The following is a 24,198-nucleotide window of genomic DNA, read 5'->3' as shown; positions in this document are numbered from 1 at the left end:
AAGGAGGACTTTAAGAATGAGAAATTTAATTAAACCCAGGAAGCAGGCTTTATCAGAGAGTGGGACTTTAAGAGCTGAGGAGGGAGAATTTAACCAAAGCCAGGGACATAATCAGAGCTCAGGAGCAAGATAATCAGAGCTTGGGAGAGTAATTTTAAGCAGAGCTGGAGACCTGGCTTTACGATGGGGAGTGGGCTGTTGATGTAAAAATTAACGAGATGAATGTTAGTTGGGACTTTCCCAACTGTTTTGGACAGTGGTGGTACTTACAGAAGCACAGTAGTTGGACTATTTGTTAAGCCATGGCAAAATTATGATCTTTCTTGCTAATATACCAACACGATTGCTCCAAGTCTTTTAGCTCACTGAATAGCTCCCAGGGTCAACTTGGTGAGGCATCTGTCCTCATTGCAGCTGCCACCTAATATTCAACCTTTTTGAAAAATATATCAGCTTTACCTTCATTTAATAATGAATAGAACAAATAGTAATATGAAATTGTGTAAAATAATTATATCTGTAATTGTTAGATCGTAACACTGAGAGAAAAGAACCAACATACAATACTTTCTTCACATATACTCTCCTCCAAAGTTAACACAGATACGTTTTATTATTGTGACAAGGAGCAGAACAATAGCTATTAAAAGCTTGTGAAATAAAACATCTTTCTTTCCCTCCAGATACTCGGAGGTGGATTTATATTACAGTAATAGTAATATTACTGCTGGCGGTATCAGCAGCAATATTAACTCTATATCTTACATTTTGCTACAAGAATAATAGAGGTGAGTGTGTCTCTTTGTATGGTTACATTCATGGCTCATCATTATTTGAAATATTTTGCTAACTTGGTGGTTTAATATTTATTTTTATCGTTTAAAACATTTTCTACCAACAGTCAAAAACCAAGAGGATAAAAGGTAGGATTTTTTAATCAGTCAGAGAACCTTGTTGTCTAATTACTTATTCAAACAAATGTCTGTCTTTTTGCTTTTTTGAATAACAAAGTAACAAGAGTAATACACAAGCACAATTCTACATGTTGTCCAAAGAAGCAAAGTAAATCTGTGCTATTGCAGTATTGCTAAAAGTTACATTGCTCCCTTACTCCAAGTGAAATGTTCCAATGAATGATGTCATGAGTTTACCAGAAAATGAAAATGGTATAGCAGATATCCAACTCATGACCATCTTCAGAGCAGTTCATTAACAGTAAGAGCAGAAAAATAATTTACATAGAAAAAATTGAGACATAGAGCCAGTAGTCTATCTTTGATCAATATTAGTGTAATAAGTTGATTCAATTTTATATTTTTTTAGGTTTGCACATATTAAGTAAAGAACGTATTTAGTTTTTAATGATAAGAATTAGGGATTTTCTTGAACAGCAGTGGATTTATAAGCAGTTTAACAAATATGAGCTGTTATCTTTCATTTTTTAAATTTAATTACAGCTCTAAAACACATCAGAGAGGGCCCTTGCAACATAGCCAAGGTAAACCTATTTTCTTGTTCATGTAACACTGTAATATGATATTAATAAAGAGCGTGGGGCTTTTTCTATGTTAAAGGTGCTAATATAAATGCAAGTTGTGTTACATTGGCTCACAGTTTAATACGCACACCGTTATTAATGTGTAAAAAGCAACAATTTGCTTTGAGGAAGAGATATACCGTGAGTTCTGAATTGCTACAAATTGATGGACAATTTGCGCCGCACCGCCGTTAGCCTCGCAAAAACCGGAGTGCGCCATCAACCTCCTCGTGCGATTCAAGAAATTGCTGCATTTGTGCTGTTAAAACAAATTAAACTCGCCACAGAAAGTTAGGGCTCGTATTTAACAACGTAAGGACCCTTTTAATGTCGAGATTTTTGTTTCTGCAATGCCATTCAACCTCGAAGGCCCAGAAAGGGAACAATTGAAACTGTAGAGTCTCACTCCTACGGGTAGTAAATTGTTCCTAGAGGCTTTTAAAATTTTTAATTTTTTTCTTACTTTCCCTTTCTGTCTCTTTTTTTTCTCTCTCTTTGGGCTCGATATTAGGAGGGAGGCGGGTTGGCAGCGGGGGGGTCGACTGGGCGCGTGGGTAACGCGCTCAGTGAATTCAGGGTGCTCCGCACGCAGCCTAATTGAAGGCACTTACCTTGGCTTCCGGGTTTCGCGCTGGAAAGCTGAGCAGCGGGCGGACTGTGCACCCGCATCATAGGCTGTCAGCTGGAGGAGCCCTATTTAAAGGGGCAGTCCTCCACTGACTGATGCTGCAGAAAGGAGCCAAAATTACAGCATGGAGCAGCCCAGGGGGAAGGCTGCTCCCAGGTTTAATGATGCTTCACTCCAGGTCCTACTGGATGGGGTGAGGAGGAGGGGGAGGACAGAGATCTTCTCCCCGGCGGGCGGGAGGAAGTGGCCTGCCTCTGCCACCAAGAAGGCCTGGCTCGAGGTGGCAGAGGAGGTCACCAGCGGCACCAACATATCGCCCACCTGCATACAGTGCAGGAGGCGCTTCAATGACCTAAGTAGGTCAGCTGAAGTTAGTACACTTACTCATTCCTCTACATTCCGTCTACCACATCACCGCCCCCACCCCACATCTCCTTCTGCACTGCCAACACTACTCTATCACATCAGTCCTCACACCCACTCAAAGCTCATCCTCATCTTACCTGCACTTACTCACCTCGCCAGTACTCATCCCACCACTACCACTCAACCCAATCCTCATACAATCTCATGGCTCTGTCTCATACTCGCCCTCTCATGCATCTCTTTCATAGTCAGCCTCATCCAACCTGCCACTACCTGTGCTGCAGCCACAGGGCATGCATCACATATGTGCAATAGGAAGCATAAGGCAAACGTGTCGTGGGATGCACAAGGGTGTTTGAGGGTTTGTCATGGTTTTTACTTATATTTGATTTCTGATCAACTCACATTACATATTATATTGTCACCACTACTGCCACGTCTTTGCAAATCTTGTCTGGTTTGTGCAATAATGCCCTTTCCTGAGGATCACCATGAAGACCCACAACTGCTGCCACCCATTGTGTCACTGCAGAATGGGTGTAGGTGTATTTGCAGGGCTCTTTTGTGCAGACGACTGAGAGACGTCGGCGATGTCCCCGGTGGCACCCTGGAAGGATGCGGAGGAGAAGTTGTTGAGGGCAGTGGTGACTTTGACAGCGACAGGTAAGAAGATGGTGCTCGGGCCAGCCGGGAGCAGCTCGGCATGAAGGAGATCTGCAGATGTCCACGACTACGTCAAGTGATTCTAAGCCTCCGTGTGCACTGCTGCGCAGAGAGGTCCAGGAAACTGAGCCTCGGTCTGTAGACCCTGTGGCAAGGGTAGTGCCTTCTGCGACGCATCTCTCTCTGCGGTTGCCCTCCCTCCTGCTGTGCAGGTGGATGTGTCACAGCACTGTGTTGTGGAGCTCCACGTGTCAGAGGTGGACGCCGTGGCTGGCGAGGCTGGTGATGCTGTTCGTCCTCCGAGAAGGTCGTGACTGCAGCTATGGTGGCCCCCATCTGGAAGATGTACGTTTGAGGGGGTCCGCAAGGTAGGTAAATGTGTCTGCACACCGGGGTTGAGGTTCCAAGTTGGTGAATTTTATTGTTAGGAGGAGGGTGGTGGAGGCCAAACTTTGTCCAAAGTGACAGAGTGGCCTCCTGCAATGAGTGAGGGTCTCCCCCTCAACCTGTCAAATGGACCTTTGCAGCTGCCACAGGCTGGTGGCTGCAACACATCCATTTCAACTGGGAGTGTTTCCCCCAGTAGGGGAAACACGCTCAGTTGAGATGAAAATCCCACCCCTCCTAAAATATCCTACAAATCAGGTCTGCTAACAACCTGAACTATCACATTAATCGCCTTAAGTGGGATCCTGGGTCCTGCATGCGAGGGCTGTGCGCGCATCTAAGCACCCGGAAGTGGGTGGGTTGGAGACGGGCTCCGGACCCGCCCCGGGAATCCCCGATTTTCAGAGCACCCCCCGGCCACGAACCCGCTGGCTCGGACGTCCAAAAATCGAGCCCTTTATTTCTCTTTCTGTATCTAATTCGACTCTAATTCACCCTATTTCCTTCTCCATCGGTCCTTGGTTTCTTCCTCTATCCTTAAATCTCATTGGTTAAGGAGATAGATTGTGGTCCCATCATTCATTGAGGTCCCAGATGCCCATTGACAGTTATCAGCTCGCATTCCAACAATTTGCAGCGCAAATAATTTTTGAGCACACCATGAGATGCCCTGCTCCAGCAAATTCTGGGCCATTAAATTTTTACTGGGACTGATTTCCATGCACTAAATCATTTCTAAATGGATAAAACTTGGTGCAAATCTCACTTGGAAATATATTGCTGTTCCTTCATCATCACTGGGTCAAAATCCTGGAACTCCCTACCTAACAGCACTGTGGGAGAACCTTCGCCACACGGACTGCAGCGGCTCACCAGCACCTTCTCATGGGCAATTAGGGATGGGCAATAAATGCTGACTTGCCAGTGATACCCACATCCCATGAACGAATAAAAAAAAATCTGCATCTCCTTCTAAGATGCAGGTGTATGGGTGCCAGTGAGTGGGCACAGAATGCCTCTGGCACAGTCTGATCTGCCTGGCATCCGCTGGTCTTCCTTTTCCTCCTCCACAAAACTCATCTATATGAGCATTCTCACTGGCAAAACCATTGGTGGCACTAATGGAGCTGAACTACACAAAAGCTTATGAAAGCTTAGGTGATAGGAAAAAAAAAACTTAAGAAAAAAGGAGCAGAAATGGCCTGAAATCTGTTCATATAATCTTCTTTCTATGCCCATTACATGAACTTTTGCCTGGAGCTGATCCCCCAACACATTACATATAATGTATGATGATGATCTACCACCACAATGGTGTAAAGGCCAGAAAAAGGTGCGCCAGTCCTTTGAATATTTCCTGTTCTCGTCCCCAGGTCCAGCACAATATGTGCCAAGTTGAAATTAACAGAGACAAGTCATCACAGCTCTCTGGCCAGTTTTCCCATCCATTATGCTCTGTGACACGCACTGAGTGTAACGGACAAGGAAATCTGTGTGGAAAATTGTGAGCATAACCCTGCAGCTTCCTATTCTGTGATACAGAACTATTAATTTTACACAGTGTTAGTCATACAATATGTGCACAAAGGAGTATTATAATATAAAGACATGTAGCAAAATTGGCAGGGCTGTGTGGGAAGCAAAAGTTTAAAAATTCACTGAATATGATCAATCTAGTAATTTTATAATTTCATTGCGTAGAAATGACTGAGAGTGATTTTATTGTACAAACACCGTTGCCCTTCAAAAACTCTAAAATATTTGCTTCTTATTTCTAGGATCTCTGAAAGAAAATGTAGAGGACATTTATAGTAAAGTTAGAAAAATGACACACCCAAGTAAGAAACACAAAAAGCTGCTCATAACTTCCTCACGATAATAGATTTTGTAAAATCACTTTTTGCTGGTGAGTAAACATATAAGTGTGTTAATGACCATTGTTCAATCTGGTGAAAGAAAAAAAGAACTTAAAATTACGCAGAATACTTATAACCAGTTCCGGTGAGTTCAGATTTCTATTCACTTTCTGACATCGAATCTACAAATGTATATTGAAAAAGTCAAAAAAATGTTCAAAAATGTTGCCATACATACACAGTTCACTCCAGAACACATTTCACAGCAACCTAATGATGCCCTCACACAGCCTATTCAAGTCCAATGCTAGCTCATAGCCAGACTGCAAACATGTGCTCGGCAAGCTGAATTTTTTTTTCTCAATTGCGCTCACTCATGGACAATTTCTTGATGTTATACTATGCATTAGAGACTGGATTTCAGCTGCTTTGTGCGGTATTCTAGTTCCAAAGTGCCGTATAACTGGGATAACAGATTTCAACTTACCACCAGCAAAAAGGATAGAAATATAGATAGCCCAAGGATCAAAAAGACCATAGCCTAGAAATTGCACAATCTTTTCAATGCGATAAAGGCAGTTATCTAGCAAGGAGGGTGTGGAAAATGGGGCACCCACCAACACTTCAAATATAAAATTTTCATTTTGTATTTAAATCTCTTCATGGCCTTGCCCCTCCCTATCTCTGTAACCTCCTCAAACCCGACAACCCTTCCCCAAACCTCCACCCCCCCCAAACCTGCTTCTCTGACTCCGCTTCCCTCCGCCTTTCGCCTCATCACTGGCAGCTGTGCATTCAGCCAGCTAGGCCCCATACTCCGGAATTCATCCCTAAACTCCTCCGCCTCTCCTCTTTTCAGACACTCCATAAAACTCAACTCTTCAAAATACTCTCCTAATTTCTACTTTTTGGTTTGACATGCATTTTCTGTGAAGCGCTTTGGGGTAGTTTTTTATGTAAAAGGTGCTATATAAATACAAGCACACTATGAACATGCAGTGTGATAACATGAATGGAATTTTTTTTCACCCTTGGATGAATGAAGTTGTGGCGATAACGGAGATCTGGCTCAAAAAAGGGCAGAATTGGGTACTAAATATTCCTGGATACAAGGTGTTCAGGAAAGATAGGGAAGGGAAGAAAGGAGGGAGGGTGGCAGTATTGATTAAGGAGAATATTGCAGCGCTGGAGAGAGAGGATGTCCTGGAAGAGTCAAGGACAGAATCTATTTGGTTAGAGTTAAGAAACAATAGAGGTGCCATTATACTACTGGGTGTATTCTACAGGCCACCAACTAGTAGGAAGGAGATAGAGGTGCAAATTTGCAGGGAAGTTACAGCAGTTGCAAAAGCCATAGAGTAGTGGTAACAGGGGACTTCAACTATCCTAATATAGACTGGGATAATAATAATATAAGAAGCAAAGAGGGGGAGGAATTTTTGAAGTGTGTTCAGGAGAACTTTCTTGACCAGTACGTTTCTGGCCCAACGAGGAAGGAGGCATTGCTGGACTTGGTTCTGGGGAATGAGGCGGACCAACTGGAGCAAGTGTCAGTGCAGGATCATTTAGGGAACAGTGATCATAGTATCAGAAGGTTTAGAATGGCTATGGAAAAGGACATGGACCACTCTAAAGTAAAAATACTCAATTCGGATGAGAACTGATCTGACCCGGGTAAACTGGAATCAAAGATTGGCAGGCAAAACTGTAATTGAACAATGGGCAGCCTTTAAGGAGATCATCGTTCAGGTACAGTCTAGGAACATTCGCACGAGGGAGAAAGATAGGGCAATTAAAGCCAGAGCTCCCTGGATGACAAAAGAGATAGAGAGTAAGATGAAGCAGAAAAAAGGGGCATATGACAGATGTCAGGCTGATAATGCAATTGAGAACCAGGCTGAATATAGAAAGTTCAGAGGGGAAATGAAAAAGGAAATAAGAGGGGCAAAGAGAGAGTATGAGAATAGACTGGTGGCAAACATAAAAGGGAATCCAAAAGTCTTCTATAGGCATGTAAACAGTAAGCGGGTAGTAAGAGGAGGGGTGGGCCAATCAGGGACCAAAAAGGAGATCTACTCATGGAGGCAGAGGGGATGGCCGAGATACTAAATTAGTACTTTGCATTTGTCTTTACCAAGGAAGAAGATGCTGCCAGAGTCTCAGTAAAGGAAGATGTAGTTGAGATACTGGATGGGCTAATAATTGGTAAAGAGGAAGTACTAGAAAGGCTAGCTGTACTTAAAAGTAGACTAGTCACCTGGTCCGGATGGGATGCATCCTAGGTTGCTAAGGGAAGTAAGGGTGGAAATTGCAGAGGTACTGGCCATAATCTTCCAAACATCCTTAGATATGGGGGTGGTGCCAGAGGACTGGAGAATTGCAAATGTTACACCCTTGTTCAAAAAAGGGTGCAAGGATAAACCCAGCAACTACAGGCCAGTCAATTTAACCTCGGTGGTGGGGAAACTTTTAGAAACAATAATCCGGGTCAGAATTAGCAGTCACTTGGACATGTGTGGATTGATTAGGAAAGCCAGCATGGATTTGTTAAAGGCAAATCGTGTTTAACTAACCTGATAGAGTTTTTTGATGAGGTAACAGAGAGGGTCGATGAGGGCAATGCGGTTGATGTGCTGTAAATAGACTTTCAAAAGGCATTTGATAAAGTGCCGCATAATAGGCTTGTCATCGAGATTGAAGCCCATGGAATAAAGGGGGCAGTAACAGCATGGATACAAAATTGGCTAAGTAACAGGAAGCAGAGAGTGGTGGTGAACCGTTGTTTTTCAGATTGGAGGGAGGTGTACAGTGGTGTTCCCCAGAGGTCAGTACTAGGACCACTGATTTTCTTGATATATATTAATGACCTGGACTTGGGTGTACAGGCCAGAATTTCAAAATTTGCAGATGATACAAAACTTGTAAGTGTAGTAAACAGTGAGGAGGATAGTGATAGACTTCAAGAGGATATAGACAGGCTGGTGGAGTGGGCGGACACATGGCAGATGAAATTTAACGCAGAAAAATGTGAAGTGATACACTTCGGTAAGAAGAACGAGGAGAGACAATATAAACTAGAGGGCACAATTATAAAAGGGATAAAGGAACAGAGAGATCTGGGGGTATATGTACACAAATCGTTGAAAGTGGCAGGGCAGGTTGAGAAAGTGGTTAAAAAGCATACGGGATCCTGGGCTTTATAAATAGAGGCATAGAGTACAGAAGCAGGGAAGTCATGATGAACCTTTATAAAACACTGGTTTGACCACAACAGGAGTATTGTATCCAATTCTGGGCACCGCACTTTAGGAAAGATGTGAAGGCCTTAGAGAGAGTCCAGAAGAGATTTACTAGAATGATTCCAGGGATCAGGGACTTTAATTACGTGGATAGACTGGAGAAGGTGGGGTTGTTCTCCTTGGAACAGAGAAGGTTGCGAGGAGATTTGATAGAGGTATTTAAAATCATGAGGGGTCTAGACAGAATAGATAGAGAGAAACTGTTCCCATTGGCGGAAGGGTCAAAAACCAGAGGACATAGATTTAAGGTGATTGGCAAAAGAACCAAAGGTGACACGAGGATAAACTTTTTTACGCAACAAATGGTTAGGATCTGGAATCCACTGCCATGGATGGGTGGTGGAGGCAGATTTAATCATGGCTTTCAAAAGGGAACTGGATAATTACTTGAAAGGAAAACATTTCCAGGGCTATGGTGATAGGGCGGGGGAGTGGGATTAGCTGGATTGCTCTTGCATAGAGCCAGCTCGGACTCAATGGGCCGAATGGCCTCCTTCCATGCTGTAACCTCTCTATGATTCAATGATTCTAAGTAATAAAAATTGTCACATCAGCAGATGGCTCAAGCCACCGTCCAGCAATGCAGTCATTACATAATGAAAGCCTCTATTTGATCCCCCTTAACCTTCTTTATTCCAGTGAAAAAGCTCCAATTTCCTGTTCATTTCTTCATTCTTGTTAACATTCTTGTGAATCTGTGCTGTGTCTTTTGGACCTAATGTCACTCCTACAATGGGTTGCCCAGAACCATATGCCATTATAGCCTAACCAATGTCTTGAAAATTTAACATAATTTCTTCGCATTTATATTCACTGCCCCATTTTTAAGACACAGCTTCCCACTTGCTTTTCTATCTGCACCTCCACCTTTAAAGATCTGTGTACCTGAACCACTAGATTTTTCTGTTCCTCTATTCTGTTAACAATCTTCCCATTTAGGGAATACTTCCTTCACTGTTCTTAACTCCAAAATCTATTACATCACATTTCTCTGCATTGAACTACATTTGCCACCTATCTCCCTATTTCACTGACCTCTCAATGTCCTTGTGGAATCTCCTGCATTCAGAGAAGAATTTTTTTTCAAAAGACAGTAATTGGCATTGAACTTGAATGATTGTGAATCTCAGTTTCAACGTTCTTTTCATCATACTGACTGAAATTCTATGTTTGCAGGACTCAACCGAGCAGATTCTGACACACTGATACAAGAGGAAGGTAATAAATCACATTTACAGTTGTAAGAGCTTTAGAAATTATGGAATGAGGAAAGTCAGCTGTATTCACTTAGTCCTCTATTTCCAAACAGTGTACAATTTACACTGTAATGGACTCTACCAATGCATTTAATTTCATAATGGAGGTGTACAAGAACAGTTTAAATTTCAGAGAAGAGAATGAGAAATAGCTTGCTGATCTATGAAAGCAAACAAGGAAAAAATGTAGCACACTAAACTAACAGGTATAGTAGTCTAATGGTTATGAATTCATGACTCATGAATTCATAACTCACCATTGCAATCACCAGAAAAATAACCATGAAATCTGCTGGATTGTCATAAAAATCCAACAAGTTCACCTTAATGTCTTTAGGTCAAGTGTGGATAGACAATGAATACTGCCTTGCCATTGTTGCTCCACATCCCTCGAGTAAATTTTTTAAAAACCATATTACAATGTATGTTATTCAACCCCAACCAGTTGCATTCTATGGGCAATATTTGTACAGCCTCAACAAAACTGCAGCCATATTGATCTGCAAAGCAGCAAATCAAAGCTGTCAATACCTGTCCCTGACGTTTTCAGTTCGTCTCAATATCAGATATTCATTTTGAGTTCTTCATCATAGCATTAGCTGTTTTTAATGGGAGTCTTTTCAATATAACTACTAGTATATGAAAAAAAATATTATTCAATGATTTCATTAGTGGAAAAGAAAACCATGGAACACTAAGTTGGTGCCACAATTTTTAGGCAACAGAAAATATTTAACTTTTTGTTGCAAGCCCGTCATTCTTTATTATTTCTTGTTTGATGTATGTTACTCAAGGATATTTTTGGTGGGGGGTGGTGGTGGGATTAAAGAGCAACAGAGGAAAACTGAACATCAGGAAAATACATAACTGATACTCTTGTAGATGATGATGTTGCTAGAGGGTACATTTGTCACCAATTTAATGTTAAGCTTTGAAGATGGGCAGTACAATGAGGCAAAAAAAATGGTCATTATCAACACCGTTACCCCTAAAGCTCTTTGTAGCTCACAGATGATTTCATTTATTTTACTTCTTAGGGAAAATTTTCTTAATGTCTTGCTTCTTATGTAAAATTAACATTAAAATTAGAGAGTTGTTGTGTACAAGCAGGATTATTTATTAAAAGTGCACCATGTGGAATGCATGGAACATTCCTTAGAGCTTTATAAATACACTAGCCATGCAGCTGTATTGCTCCAACTCTCTGTCAATGCTACTCAACAGCCAGATGCAATGAGGTGTGCTAGAACAGCCATGGGCGACCATCTTTCAATTTGTCCTTGCGAAATATTTCGCTCATAATGACATTGCCTCTTTGGTTCAGCAGGGCAAGCATTAGCTGATTACCTGCTACACAGAAGTTTATAGATTTCAGCCCCAGTGCTATCATTTGTATCCACCTTCCAAATTAGGTGAGCAAGGTTTATCTATTCCCAACCTGCCTGATGTGTAGAATATTGTGTGCAGTTTTGGTCTCCTTATTTAAGAAAGGACTAAATTGCTTTGGAGGCGGTTCAGAGAAGGTTCTCTCGACTGATTCCTGGAATGAGGGGGTTATCTTATGAGGAAAGGTTGGACAAGTTGGGCCTGTACACACTGGAATTTAGAAGACTGAGAGGTGATCGTTTTGAAACACATAAGATCATGAGGGGACTAGAAAGGGTAGATGCTGAGAGGATGTTCCCCTTGTGGGAGAGACTAGAACTAGGAGCCACAGTTTAAAAATAAGGAGTCTCCCATTTAAGACGGAAATGAGGAGAAATTTTTCCTCTCAGATGGTCGTGAGTCTGTGGAACTCCCTTCCCCAGAGAGCGGTGGAGGCAGGGTCATTGAATATTTTTAAGGCTGAGTTAGATAGATTCCTGATTAACAAGGGAGTCAAAGCTTATAGTAGGTAGTCGGGAAAGTAGGGCTGAGGTCACAATCAGATCAGCCATGATCTTATCAAATGGCAAAGCAGGCTCGAGGGGCCGAATGGCCTATTCCTGCTCTTAATTCGTATGTTCGTATGTAACACAAAAGTAGGAGGTTCCATTTTGGGAGAAAGAAAAATAATGCCATATCTGGGATGGTGTGAGCAACAGACTCACCCAGAGCCTTCTAGCAACATTACTCCAAACCTAGCAGACAAAAGAATATGCACAGTGAGTGTATTCTGCATTAACAAAATGTTCCAGCCAGGGCACCAGCCTATTGGATACCTCCAAATTCAAACATCAGTCAAGGATCCAGGCAGCATGGAAACTCAATATTTCACCTCTCGGGTTACTGGGCAGGTATGGTCTGACACTGTTATTTCCAATATTGGCTCTTGCACAGTCTTGGTGTTAGTCAGTCACTAGACTAAAAGAAAAACATGATGATTTAGCACAGTGCTTTAACTGCTAAATTATCACATTACAAAGCATTCAAAAAGCATTCTTCGTACCAGCATATTTCTTATAACACGTTATATATTTGCAGAAGCTGATTCTGACAGGGATCATGAGGGGGACTACACCAACATCATGACATCAAAAGGAAACGGTAATATCATATCATCATTGTTCCCTATTTTATTTGTAAACATATTGTAGTACACTTCATTTTGTACATTCTTGGTATACAAGAGCTGTCCCATCAGAGTTAATCCCAACTCCATCTTCAATCATCCAGGGGTGTTTTACTGTTTTGTGAGAACTTAAATAATTATTATAATACTGTTTCTATAGATCACCCAACAACTTGAATAATTCATGTCAATACAATCTAAAGATTGCATACTTCCAATCAAGAATAATGAAGACAATAAAAGGCTGATATTTTGCTCTTGTGAGCCTGAGGCACAGTGTAAGTAGAAAGCCAGGGTTAGTGTCCTTCCAGCTTCCGTACACAAAGTTTTCAATGGGTTTGAATTCGAGGCAGAATAGGCTTCATTATTCTTTGCTGCAAGCCTCATAAATGTTTGCATTTGGATGTGTTGGGGCACATGTCTATTTGACCGTAGAACTTTCAATGCTATGCAACATCATTGCAGTACACCATAAAAAGTTGGAGCAGAGAGCAGACCTGCTAGCACACAACCACTGGAACTTAAAGGTTTACACCTTGACCTTGATAACTTTTTTACCTTGTGATAGTCTGCATAATTAGTCACCTTCGCTTTTATTTTGAGTGGAGAATTTTGGGGCATTTATTTTGTAACTCCTCCACCCCAAACTAGTCAGCCACCTAAGCAAGTTTACTACACTGTGGGGTTACCATGGGTATTCAGCTGACTCTCTGGGAGATGGAGGAAGAGGTGGAATTCTACCAGTAGAAACAGAGACGCATACACCTGCATTGCAGGAGGGTGCAGCACACAAGGACCTATAGCAGGTCATGTTTTTACAGATCAAGTTTCCTAGAAGTGTCTGAGGAGTTGAGTCTCAGGAGATTACTGTTCACCAGGGAGACAGTAGCGGACCTCTGTTGCTTCTTGCAAGAAAACCTCCAAACCATCCACTGGATTAACTGCTCTGCCTGTAGTGGTACAGGTTACTATCGCCTTAAACTATTATGCTGGTGGCTCCTTTTAAAGTGCCACAGGTGACATCTGTCAAAGAAGTCAGTATCCAGCATCTAGCAGGGTTACTGAGGCATGGGGCATGATCGAGCTCCGTAGATATTCGCATGGGGAATCTGGAAGCCGAATGAGTGCATCACAATCTGCGATTGCAACTCAACTGAAGGTAAGTATTCGTGCTTCCGGGTTTCCCGTGCGCCAGGCAGCCAGATTGTCAGGCTGTCTGCTTGTCAGGAGGGAAAGAAGCCACAAATCGAAGAGGGGGGGGGGGGGGGCGGGAGGGAGAGAGAGATTGTAGGCTGTGGAAGAAATCGGAGGTGTGAAGGGAGATGGGGGGACATGGATGCGTCGGATGGGCCTTGGAGAAGATCGGGGTGGTCCACCATCGGGCGGGGTGTGTCCAGCCTCCAGGGGGATCGGCCAATCGCAGGGGTTCCTTCACATCAGGTGAGCTTGTTGGGCCTGGATGATACATTTCTGCTTCTCCTGGCCCACAAGCAGTGCAATAAAGGCACTCACTGCCTGCTTTCACCTGATGTGAATCAGAAGCGATGGGAAACCCGAACAGGTAAGGTTAAACTTGTTTGACATTTCTAATACACAAAAAGTTAAGTGCTTCAACTATCACAGTGAGGTACATTGCCCCTTCAAGTATTGGCCCGCTGGCTTTAAGTGGTGACGGGACTGTTGCACATGTGCATCCTAATGTGCCTGGGTTAAACCCAGAAATGGGAGTGTTGGAGCCAGATGTAGTCCCGCTCCAAAAGTCAACTATTTTTTACTGCTCACCCGTCCCCAACCCACCCATTCTTGGGGGTTAAAATCACCCCCATTGTTTGCAATGGCAAATGAATTCATCCTGTGCTGAAAGAAAAAGCAGCAGCAGGAGAGGGCCTAGCATTTTTACAGAGTGGCAAGAATCCCACAGGTTCAAGGCCTCAGATGACCATATGGACTCTTTAAACCATCATCACTGCATTCATGAACAGGAAGGGACTCCACTCTATAAACGTTCAGATTTTTTTTTATTCGTTCATGGGATATGGGCGTCGCTGGCAAGGCCAGCGTTTATTGCTCATCCCTAATTGCCCTTGAGAAGGTGGTGGTGAGCCATCTTCTTGAACCGCTGCAGTCCGTCTGGTGAAGGTTCTCCCACAGTGCTGTTTGGAAGGGAGTTCCAGGATTTTGACCCAGCGACGATGAAGGAATGGCAATATATTTCCAAGTCGGGATGGTGTGTGACTTGGAGGGGAACGTGCAGGTGGTGTTGTTCCCATGTGCCTGCTGCTCTTGTCCTTTTAGGTAGTAGAGGTCGCGGGTTTGGGAGGTGCCATTGAAGAAGCCTTGGCGAGTTGCTGCAGTGCATCCTGTGGATGGTACACACTGCAGCCACTGTACGCCGGTGGTGAAGAGAGGGAATGTTTAGGGTGGTGGATGGGGTGCCAATCAAGCGGGCTCCTTTGTCCTGAATGGTGTCGAGCTTCTTGAGTGTTGTTGGAGCTGCACTCATCCAGGCAAGTGGAGAGTATTCCATCACACTCCTGACTTGTTCCTTGTAGATGGTGGAAAGGCTTTGGGGAGTCAGGAGGTGAGTCACTCGCCGCAGAATACCCAGCCTCTGACCTGCTCTTGTAGCCACAGTGTTTATATGGCTGGTCAAGTTAAGTTTCTGGTCAATGGTGACCCCCAGGTTGTTGATGGAGGGGGATTCGGCAATGGTAATGCCGTTGAATGTCAAGGGGAGGTGGTTAGACTCTCTCTTGTTGGAGATGGTCATTGCCTGGCACTTGTCTGGCACGAATGTTACTTGCCACTTATCAGCCCAAGCCTGGATGTTGTCCAGGTCTTGCTGCATGCGGGCTCGGACTGCTTCATTATTTGAGGGGTTGCGAATGGAACTGAACACTGTGCAATCATCAGCGAACATCCCCATTTCTGACCTTATGATGGAGGGAAGGTCATTGATGAAGCAGCTGAAGATGGTTGGGCCTAGGACACTGCCCTGAGGAACTCCTGCAGCAATGTCCTGGGGCTGAGATGATTGGCCTCCAACAACCACTAGGGTGGTAATAGTAGGGGACTTTAACTTTCCCAACATTGACTGGGACAGCCATAGCATTAGGGGCTTGGATGGAGAGAAATTTGTTGAGTGTATTCAGGAGGAATTTCTCATTCAGTATGTGGATGGCCCGACTAGAGAGGGGGCAAAACTTGACCTCCTCTTGGGAAATAAGGAAGGGCAGGTGACAGAAGTGTTAGTAGGGATCACTTTGGGACCAGTGATCATAATTCCATTAGTTTTAAGATAGCTATGGAGAAGGATAGGTCTGGCCCAAAAGTTAAAATTCTAAATTGGGGAAAGGCCAATTTTGATGGTATTAGACAGGAACTTTCAGAAGTTGATTGGGAGAGTCTGTTGGCAGGCAAAGGGACGTCTGGTAAGTGGGAGGCTTTCAAAAGTGTGTTAACCAGGGTTCAGGGTAAGCACATTCCTTATAAAGTGAAGGGCAAGGCTGGTAGAAGTAGGGAACCTTGGATGACTCGGGAGATTGAGGCACTCGTCAAAAAGAAGAAGGAGGCATATGACATGCATAGGCAGCTGGGATCAAGTGGATCCCTTGAAGAGTATAGAGATTGCCGGAGTAGAGTTAAGAGAGAAATCAGGAGGGCAAAAAGGGGATATGAGATTGCTTTGGCAGATCAGGCAAAGGTGAATCCAAAGAGCTTCTACAAATACATAAAGGGCAAAAGGGTAACTAGGGAGAGAGTAGGGCCTCTTAAGGATCAACAAGGTCATCTATGTGCGGAACCACAAGATATGGGTGAGATCCTGAATGAATATTTCACATCGGTATTTACGGTTGAGAAAGGCATGGATGTTAGGGAACTTGGGGAAATAAAGAGTGATGTCTTGAGGAGTGTACATATTACAGAGAGGGAGGTGCTGGAAGTCTTAACGCGCATCAAGGTAGATAAATCTCCGGGACCTGATGAAATGTATCCCAGGACGTTAAGGGAGGTTAGGGAGGAAATTGCGGGTCCCCTAGCAGAGATATTTGAATCATCCACCGCTACAGGTGAGGTGCCTGAAGATTGGAGGGTAGCAAATGTTGTGCCTTTGTTTAAGAAGGGCGGCAGGGAAAAGCCTGGGAACTACAGACCAGTGAGCCTGACATCTGTAGTGGGTAAGTTGTTAGAGGGTATTCTGAGGGACAGGATCTACAGGCATTTGGAGAGGCAGGGACTAATTAGGAACAGTCAGCATGGTTTTGTGAGAGGAAAATCATGTCTCACGAATTTGATTGAGTTTTTTGAAGGGGTAACCAAGAAGATAGATGAGAGCTGTGCAGTAGACGTGGTCTACATGGACTTCAGCAAAGCATTTGACAAGGTACCGCATGGTAGGTTGTTACATAAGGTTAAATCTCATGGGATCCAAGGTGAGGTAGCCAATTGGATACAAAATTGGCTTGACGACAGAAGACAGAGGGTGGTTGTCGAGGGTTGTTTTTCAAACTGGATGCCTGTGTCCAGCGGTGTGCCTCAGGGATCGGTGCTGGGTCCGCTGTTATTTGTTATTTATATTAATGATTTGGATGAGAATTTAGGAGGCATGGTTAGTAAGTTTGCAGATGACACCAAGATTGGTGGCATTGTGGACAGTGAAGAAGGTTATCTAGGATTGCAACGGGATCTTGATAAATTGGGCCAGTGGGCCGATGAATGGCAGATGGAGTTTAATTTAGATAAATGTGAGGTGATGCATTTTGGTAGATCGAATCGGGCCAGGACCTACTCCGTTAATGGTAGGGCGTTGGGGAGAGTTATAGAACAAAGAGATCTAGGAGTACAGATTCATAGCTCCTTGAAAGTGGAGTCACAGGTGGATAGGGTGGTGAAGAAGGCATTCAGCATGCTTGGTTTCATTGGTCAGAACATTGAATGCAGGAGTTGGGATGTCTTGTTGAAGTTGTACAGGGCATTGGTGAGGCCACACTTGGAGTACTGTGTACAGTTCTGGTCACCCTATTATAGAAAGGATATTATTAAACTAGAAAGAGTGCAGAAAAGATTTACTAGGATGCTACCGGGACTTGATGGTTTGACTTACAGGGAGAGGTTAGACAGACTGGGACTTTTTTCCCTGGAGAGTAGGAGGTTAAGGGGTGATCTTATAGAAGTCTATAAAATAATGAGGGGCATAGATAAGGTCGATAGTCAAAATCTTTTCCCAAAGGTAGGGGAGTCTATAACGAGGGGGCACAGATTTAAGGTGAGAGGGGAGAGATACAAAAGGATCCAGAGGGGCAATTTTTTCACTCAAAGGGTGGTGAGTGTCTGGAACGAGCTGCCAGAGGCAGTAGTCGAGGCGGGTACAATTTTGTCTTTTAAAAAGCATTTGGACAGTTACATGGGGAAGATGGGTATCGAGGGATATGGGCCAAGTGCAGGCAATTGGGACTAGCTTAGTGGTATAAACTGGGCGACATGGACATGTTGGGCCGAAGGGCCTGTTTCCATGTTGTAACTTCTATGATTCTATGATTCTATGATCTTCCTTTGTGCTAGGTATGACTCCAGCCACTGGAGAGTTTTCCCCCTGATTCCCATTGACTTCAATTTTACAAGGGCTCCTTGGTGCCACACTCGGTCAAATGCTGCCTTGATGTCAAGGGCAGTCACTCTCACCTCACCTCTGGAATTCAGCTCTTTTGTCCATGTTTGGACCAAGGCTGTAATGAGGTCTGGAGCCGAATGGTCCTGGCGGAACCCAAACTGAGCATCGGTGAGCAGGTTATTGGTGAGTAAGTGCCACTTGATAGCACTGTCGACGACACCTTCCATCACTTTGCTGATGATTGAGAGTAGATTGATGGGGCGGTAATTGGCTGGATTGGATTTGTCCTGCTTTTTGTGGACGGGACATACCTGGGCAATTTTCCACATTGTCGGGTAGATGCCAGTGCTGTAGCTGTACTGGAACAGCTTGGCTAGAGGCGCAGCTAGTTCTGGAGCAGAAGTCTTCAGCACTACAGCTGGGATGTTGTCGGGGCCCATAGCCTTTGCTGTATCCAGTGCACTCAGCCATTTCTTGATATTACGTGGAGTGAATCGAATTGGCTGAAGACTGGCTTCTGTGATGGTGGGGATATCGGGAGGAGGCCGAGATGGATCATCCACTCGGCACTTCTGGTTGAAGATGGTTGCAAACGCTTCAGCCTTGTCTTTTGCACTCACGTGCTGGACTCTGCCATCATTGAGGATGGGGTTGTTCACAGAGCCTCCTCCTCCCGTTAGTTGTTTAATTGTCCACCACCATTCACGACTGGATGTGGCAGGACTGCAGAGCTTTGAGCTGATTGTTGGTTGTGGAATCGCTTAGCTCTGTCTATAGCATGTTGTTTCCGCTGTTTAGCATGCATGTAGTCCTGAGTTGTAGCTTCACCAGGTTGGCACCTCATTTTTAGGTATGCCTGGTGCCGCTCCTGGCATGCTCTTCTACACTCCTCATTGAACCAGGGTTGATCCCCTGGCTTGTTGGTAATGGTAGAGTGAGGAATATGCCAGGCCATGAGGTTACAGATTGTGCTGGAATATAATTCTGCTGCTGCTGATGGCCCACAGCACCTCCTGGATGCCCAGTTTTGATCTGCTAGATCTGTTCTGAATCTATCCCATTTTAGCACGGTGGTAGTGCCACACAACACATTGGATGGTATCCTCAGTGTGAAGACAGGACTTCGTCTCCACGAGGACTGTGCGGTGGTCACTCCTACCAATACTGTCATGGACAGATGCATTTGCGACAGGTCGGTTGGTGAGGACGAGGTCAAGTAAGTTTTTCCCTCATGTTGGTTCGCTCACCACCTGCCGCAGGCCCAGTCTGGCAGCTGTGTCCTTCAGGACTCGGCCAGCTCGGTCAATGGTGGTGCAACTGAGCCACTCTTGGTGATGGACATGACCTACGACCAAGGGCATTTGATCATGCAGGTAGATGCTAGGTACCCTGGCAGCAGCCACAACTCCTTCAGTCTATGTCAGTCAATTGTACCACCCTTGTTCCAAGAATAGACAGCCCTCAAAGGATGGTTTCTGGGATACCAGGAGTATCCACTAGACTCATGGATACCTAGAATGTTTACTGCACAGGAGGCCATTCGGCCAGTCGAGCCCGTCCCGGCTCTCTGCAAAAGCAATCCAGTTAGTCCCACTCCCCCGCCCTTTCCCCATAGCCCTGCAAATTTTTTTCCCTTCAAGTACTTATTCAATTCCCTGTTCGCAACTTGGTCAAAGGGTATCCTGCTGTACAGCCCATCAAAGGTCTCCAAAATTATTGTGTTCTACTGTACGATTCATAATTTTGTAGTACATGTTGAGGCATTATAGCAGGGGAGGTGAAGGCTCAGAACGGGCCATAGAGAAGCCAGATCAAAAGGCACAGTCTGCAGATTTGCCCACACCCCTTGAGCAGTAACATGCTCGTGAAGCTGACAAAGATTAATCATAAACCACTTTACTTAAAACGTCATAGTTCCCTGCACAAGTGCACCTGGATCAAGTTCCCCTGAACTGACACCAACCCACTACATTGTGAGTGCCCACCATGATTGCACAGACACGCATCTACTCCAGCAGAAAGGGTGGAGACTGTCTAAGAAAACACCAACGCATAGTATAAAGTATATTTCCTTCAAATTAAAGAAGCGTTTACATCTGGTCATGGTTGTGGTTAACAAAGTCTTGTTGTGTAATTAGCTCCTTCAAAAATTGATCACTACAGGTGCAGGGTTATACTACACAAACAGGACTGCCTATTAAAAGCACATCAGTATGTGATGCATGAAAGCCTCCATGTATTTTTATCAGGAAACTAGCCATCAGGTGTGATGCTCCCAACCCTTTATCAATGGCACTCAGGTAATGTGCAAAGTGGTGGAGAATAGAACTGTGTAAAGAAAGAACTTGCATTTATAAAGCGCCTTTCATATCCTCAGGACATTCCAAAGCACTTACAGCCAATGAAGTACTTTTGAAGTGTAGTCACTGCTGTAATTTAAGAAACATGACAGCCAATTTGTGCACAGCAAGGTCCCACAAACAGCAGTGAAATAAATGACCAGATCATCTATTTCACATGTAAGGACTTGCATTATGTAAGGACTTGCACAACACCAGGTTATAGTCCAACAGTTTTATTTTAAATCACAAGCTTTCGGAGCTTTCCTCCTTCGTCAGGTGAGTGACATCTTTGTTACCATTAGACTCGACTTTCCAATGCTCTCTTGGCTGGCCTCCCATCTTCCACGATCCACAAACTTGAGCTCATTCAAAACTCTGCTACTCGTATCCTAACTGGCACCAAGTCCCGTTCACCCATCACCCCAATGCTCGCTGACCTACATTGGCTCCCGGTCCGGGAACGCCTCAATTTTAAAATTCTCATCCTTGTTTTCAAATCCCTCCATGGGCTCACCCCTCCTTATCCCCATCCTGTAACCTCCTCCAGCCCTACAACCCTCCTAGATCTCTGTGCTCCTCCAATTCTGGCCTCTTGCACATCCCCAATTTTAATCACTCCACCTTTGGCAATCGTGCCTTCAGCTGCCTAGGCCCCAAGCTCTGGAATTCCCTCACTAAACCTCTCTCTTCTCCTTTAAGACACTCCTTAAAACCTACCTCTTTGACCAAGCTTTTGGTCACCTGTCCTAATATCTCCTTATGTGGCTCAGTGTCAAATTTTGTTTGATGACGCTCCTGTGAAGCGCCTTAGGATGTTTTACTACATTAAAGGCGCTATATAAATGCAAGTTGTTGTTGTTTGATTATGCAAGTGCATGTGATCGCTCATGTGAGATTATGGTATCCAGTTCATATAACTCAGGGCTTTCAATGTTACAGCTCCACACATGCCAGCGTATGACTGGATATTGGGAATAAAGGCAAATCCCTAATCGTAAGTGGTGCAGGATCTGCTTATGGGAGAGACTAGTGTGGCTGAACCCAAGAGAGTATCTAGAACAGACCTGAAATTTGTAAAAACACTTCTTATACAAGGCTATACATTTACAGGAGCTGATTCTGAAAGTGATTGCGAAGGAGACTACACCAATGTGACATCTAAAGGAAAAGGTAAAATGCCATTTTTTATTTTATTCGTAATAAGTAAAAGGTGGAACTATTTTTGCTATTTTCACAACTGCTGCTTGTATTGGGAGCGAGACTACCCTGTTTTTCTTGCTGAATTTTACTGTAAAATCTATGCCTTTTTTAAAAAAGCTGCTTATTTTTGAGTTTTGTTTTTACATTAAGTAGGAATTACAACAATGTACATATAGCTATTCATATTATGCTGAAATATTTCTATAATGATACTAAAATTATTGAAGTACTACAGAACTATCTCAGGTAGTTTCAATTGTTCCCTATTTCAATTTTAAACATACGGTAATATAGCTCATTTGGTACACCTGGATATACTAAAGCCGTTCCATCAAAGCTACAGGTGTACCGACTAACTATTACTTAGTACAGTGATCCCAACCTCCTTTTAATTGTCCAAAGTTGTCCCACTTACCTGTAAGAAATTCAAAAATTATTGTAGTACTGTTTCTATAGGTCTCCTAACAACATTGAGAAATTCATACCAAACAGAATGTAAAAATCACAGGGTGTGATTTTTGCCTCACTGTTGCCCTGCTTTTTCAGCATGAATGGGGGAGTAACGAGAATCATAGAATTATATAGCACAGAAGGAGGCTATTCGGTCCATTGTGCCAACTGTACTTCACCACCATCTCCCTCAACCCCTCCACTGTCTTTGATTTGTCACACTGCTTGTCCGACATCCAGCAGTGGATGAGCAAAGATTTCCTCCAATTAAATATTGAGAAGACCGAAGCCATTGACTATTCCAAGGCTCTCCTGGTTGGCCTCCCACCTTCCACTCTCCATAAACTTGAGCTCATCCAAACTCTGCTGCCCGTATCCTAACTCGCACCAAGTCCCGTTCACCATTACCCTGCGCTCACTGACCTACATTGGTTCCTGATCCAGGGACACCTCAATTTTAAAATTCTCATCCTTGTTTTCAAATCCCTCCATGGCCTCGCCCCTCCCTATCTCTGTAACCTCATCCAGCCGTACAACCTTCCAAGATCTCTGCGCTCCTCCAATTCTTGCTTCTGGCGCATCCCCGATTTAATCGCTCCACCATTGGCAGCCATGCCTTCAGCTGCCTGGACCCTAAGCTCTGGAATTCCCTCCCTAAACCTCTCCGCTTCTCTATCCTCCTTTAAGTTGCTCCTTAAAACCTACCTCTTTGACCAAGCTTTTGGTCACCTGGCCTAATATCTTTGTATGAGGCTCAATGTCAAATTTTGTTTGATAATCGCTCCTCTGAAGCTCTTTGGGACATTTTACTATGTTAAAGACACTATATAAAAGCAATTGTAAACAATTTTACAACACCAAGTTATAGTCCAGCAATTTTATTTTAAATTCACAAGCTTTCGGAGGCTTCCCCCTTCGTCAGGTGAACGATGTGAAATGAGATCCTCGAAATGAAATCGCATTTATAATTCACAGAACAATGCTTGGTGAGTACAGACAGTTTTTTCAACTGTTCGTTGCCAAGGCAATCAGTGTGCAGACAGACAGGTGTTACCTGCCAGGTCTCACAGAATATACAAATCACCAAAAAAAAACAAAAAAAAACAGAGATAGAGAGGTAGAAACATAGAAAAGACAGCAACTGACCCGTTATATTAAAAACAGATAACATTTGTTCGCTGGTGGGGTAACGTGTAGCGTGACATGAACCCAAGATCCCGGTTGAGGCCGTCCTCATGGGTGCGGAATTTGGCTATCAATTTCTGCTCGACGATTTTGCGTTGTCGTGTGTCTCGAAGGCCGCCTTGGAGACACACGAGTTCGAGCAGGACTTCTTCACTGCACAAGACCTCCAACCAACACTATACACCAGATACATCGACGACATTTTCTTTCTATGGACCCACGGCAAGGAATCACTAAAGAGACTACACGATAACATCAACAAGTTCCATCCCACCATCAAGCTCACCATGGACTACTCCTCAGAATCAGTTTCTTTCTTGGACACACGAATCTCCATCAAAGACGGGCACCTCAGCACCTCACTCTACCGTAAGCCCACGGACAACCTCACGATGCTCCACTTTTCCAGCTTCCACCCTAACCACGTCAAAGAGGCCATCCCCTATGGACAGGCCCTGCGAATACACAGGGTCTGCTCAGACGAGGAGGAACGCGATGGACACCTACAGACGCTGAAAGACGCCCTAGTAAGAACGGGATATGACGCTCGACTCATCGATCGACAGTTCCGACGGGCCACAGCAAAAAATCGCATAGACCTCCTCAGGAGACTAACACGGGACGCAACCAACAGAGTACCCTTTGTCGTCCAGTACTTCCCCGGAGCGGAGAAACTACGCCATGTTCTCCGCAGCCTTCAACATGTCATCAATGAGGACAAACACCTCGCTATGGCCATCCCCACACCTCCACTACTCGCCTTTAAACAGCCACCCAACCTCAAACAGACCATCGTTCGCAGCAAATTACCTAGCTTTCAAGAGAACAGCGTCCACGACACCACACAACCCTGCCACGGTAACCTCT

General features: G+C 44.1%; 1 protein-coding gene across 8 annotated transcripts in view; it reads left to right on the top strand.

Moving 5' to 3' along the window:
- Positions 1-24,198, top strand: part of pecam1a (platelet and endothelial cell adhesion molecule 1a) — an 80,992-nt gene that overhangs the window by 47,540 nt on the left and 9,254 nt on the right. For 3 of the 8 annotated variants that reach the window (XM_068003929.1, XM_068003922.1, XM_068003927.1), the window contains 7 exons: positions 684-788; positions 902-923; positions 1,458-1,498; positions 5,360-5,419; positions 9,913-9,954; positions 12,456-12,518; positions 21,607-21,666. In XM_068003929.1, coding sequence (XP_067860030.1) covers positions 684-788; positions 902-923; positions 1,458-1,498; positions 5,360-5,419; positions 9,913-9,954; positions 12,456-12,518; positions 21,607-21,666 — 393 coding nt within the window. Of the gene's footprint in view, positions 1-683; positions 789-901; positions 924-1,457; positions 1,499-5,359; positions 5,420-9,912; positions 9,955-12,455; positions 12,519-21,606; positions 21,667-24,198 lie in introns of those variants that run through there. The other 5 variants (XM_068003924.1, XM_068003925.1, XM_068003926.1 and 2 more) reach the window with 5 other exon arrangements.

The sequence above is a fragment of the Heptranchias perlo genome, chromosome 23 (assembly GCF_035084215.1).
Source record: "Heptranchias perlo isolate sHepPer1 chromosome 23, sHepPer1.hap1, whole genome shotgun sequence".
Lineage (NCBI taxonomy): Eukaryota > Metazoa > Chordata > Chondrichthyes > Hexanchiformes > Hexanchidae > Heptranchias > Heptranchias perlo.
This window is presented reverse-complemented; position numbering and strand designations above follow the sequence as displayed.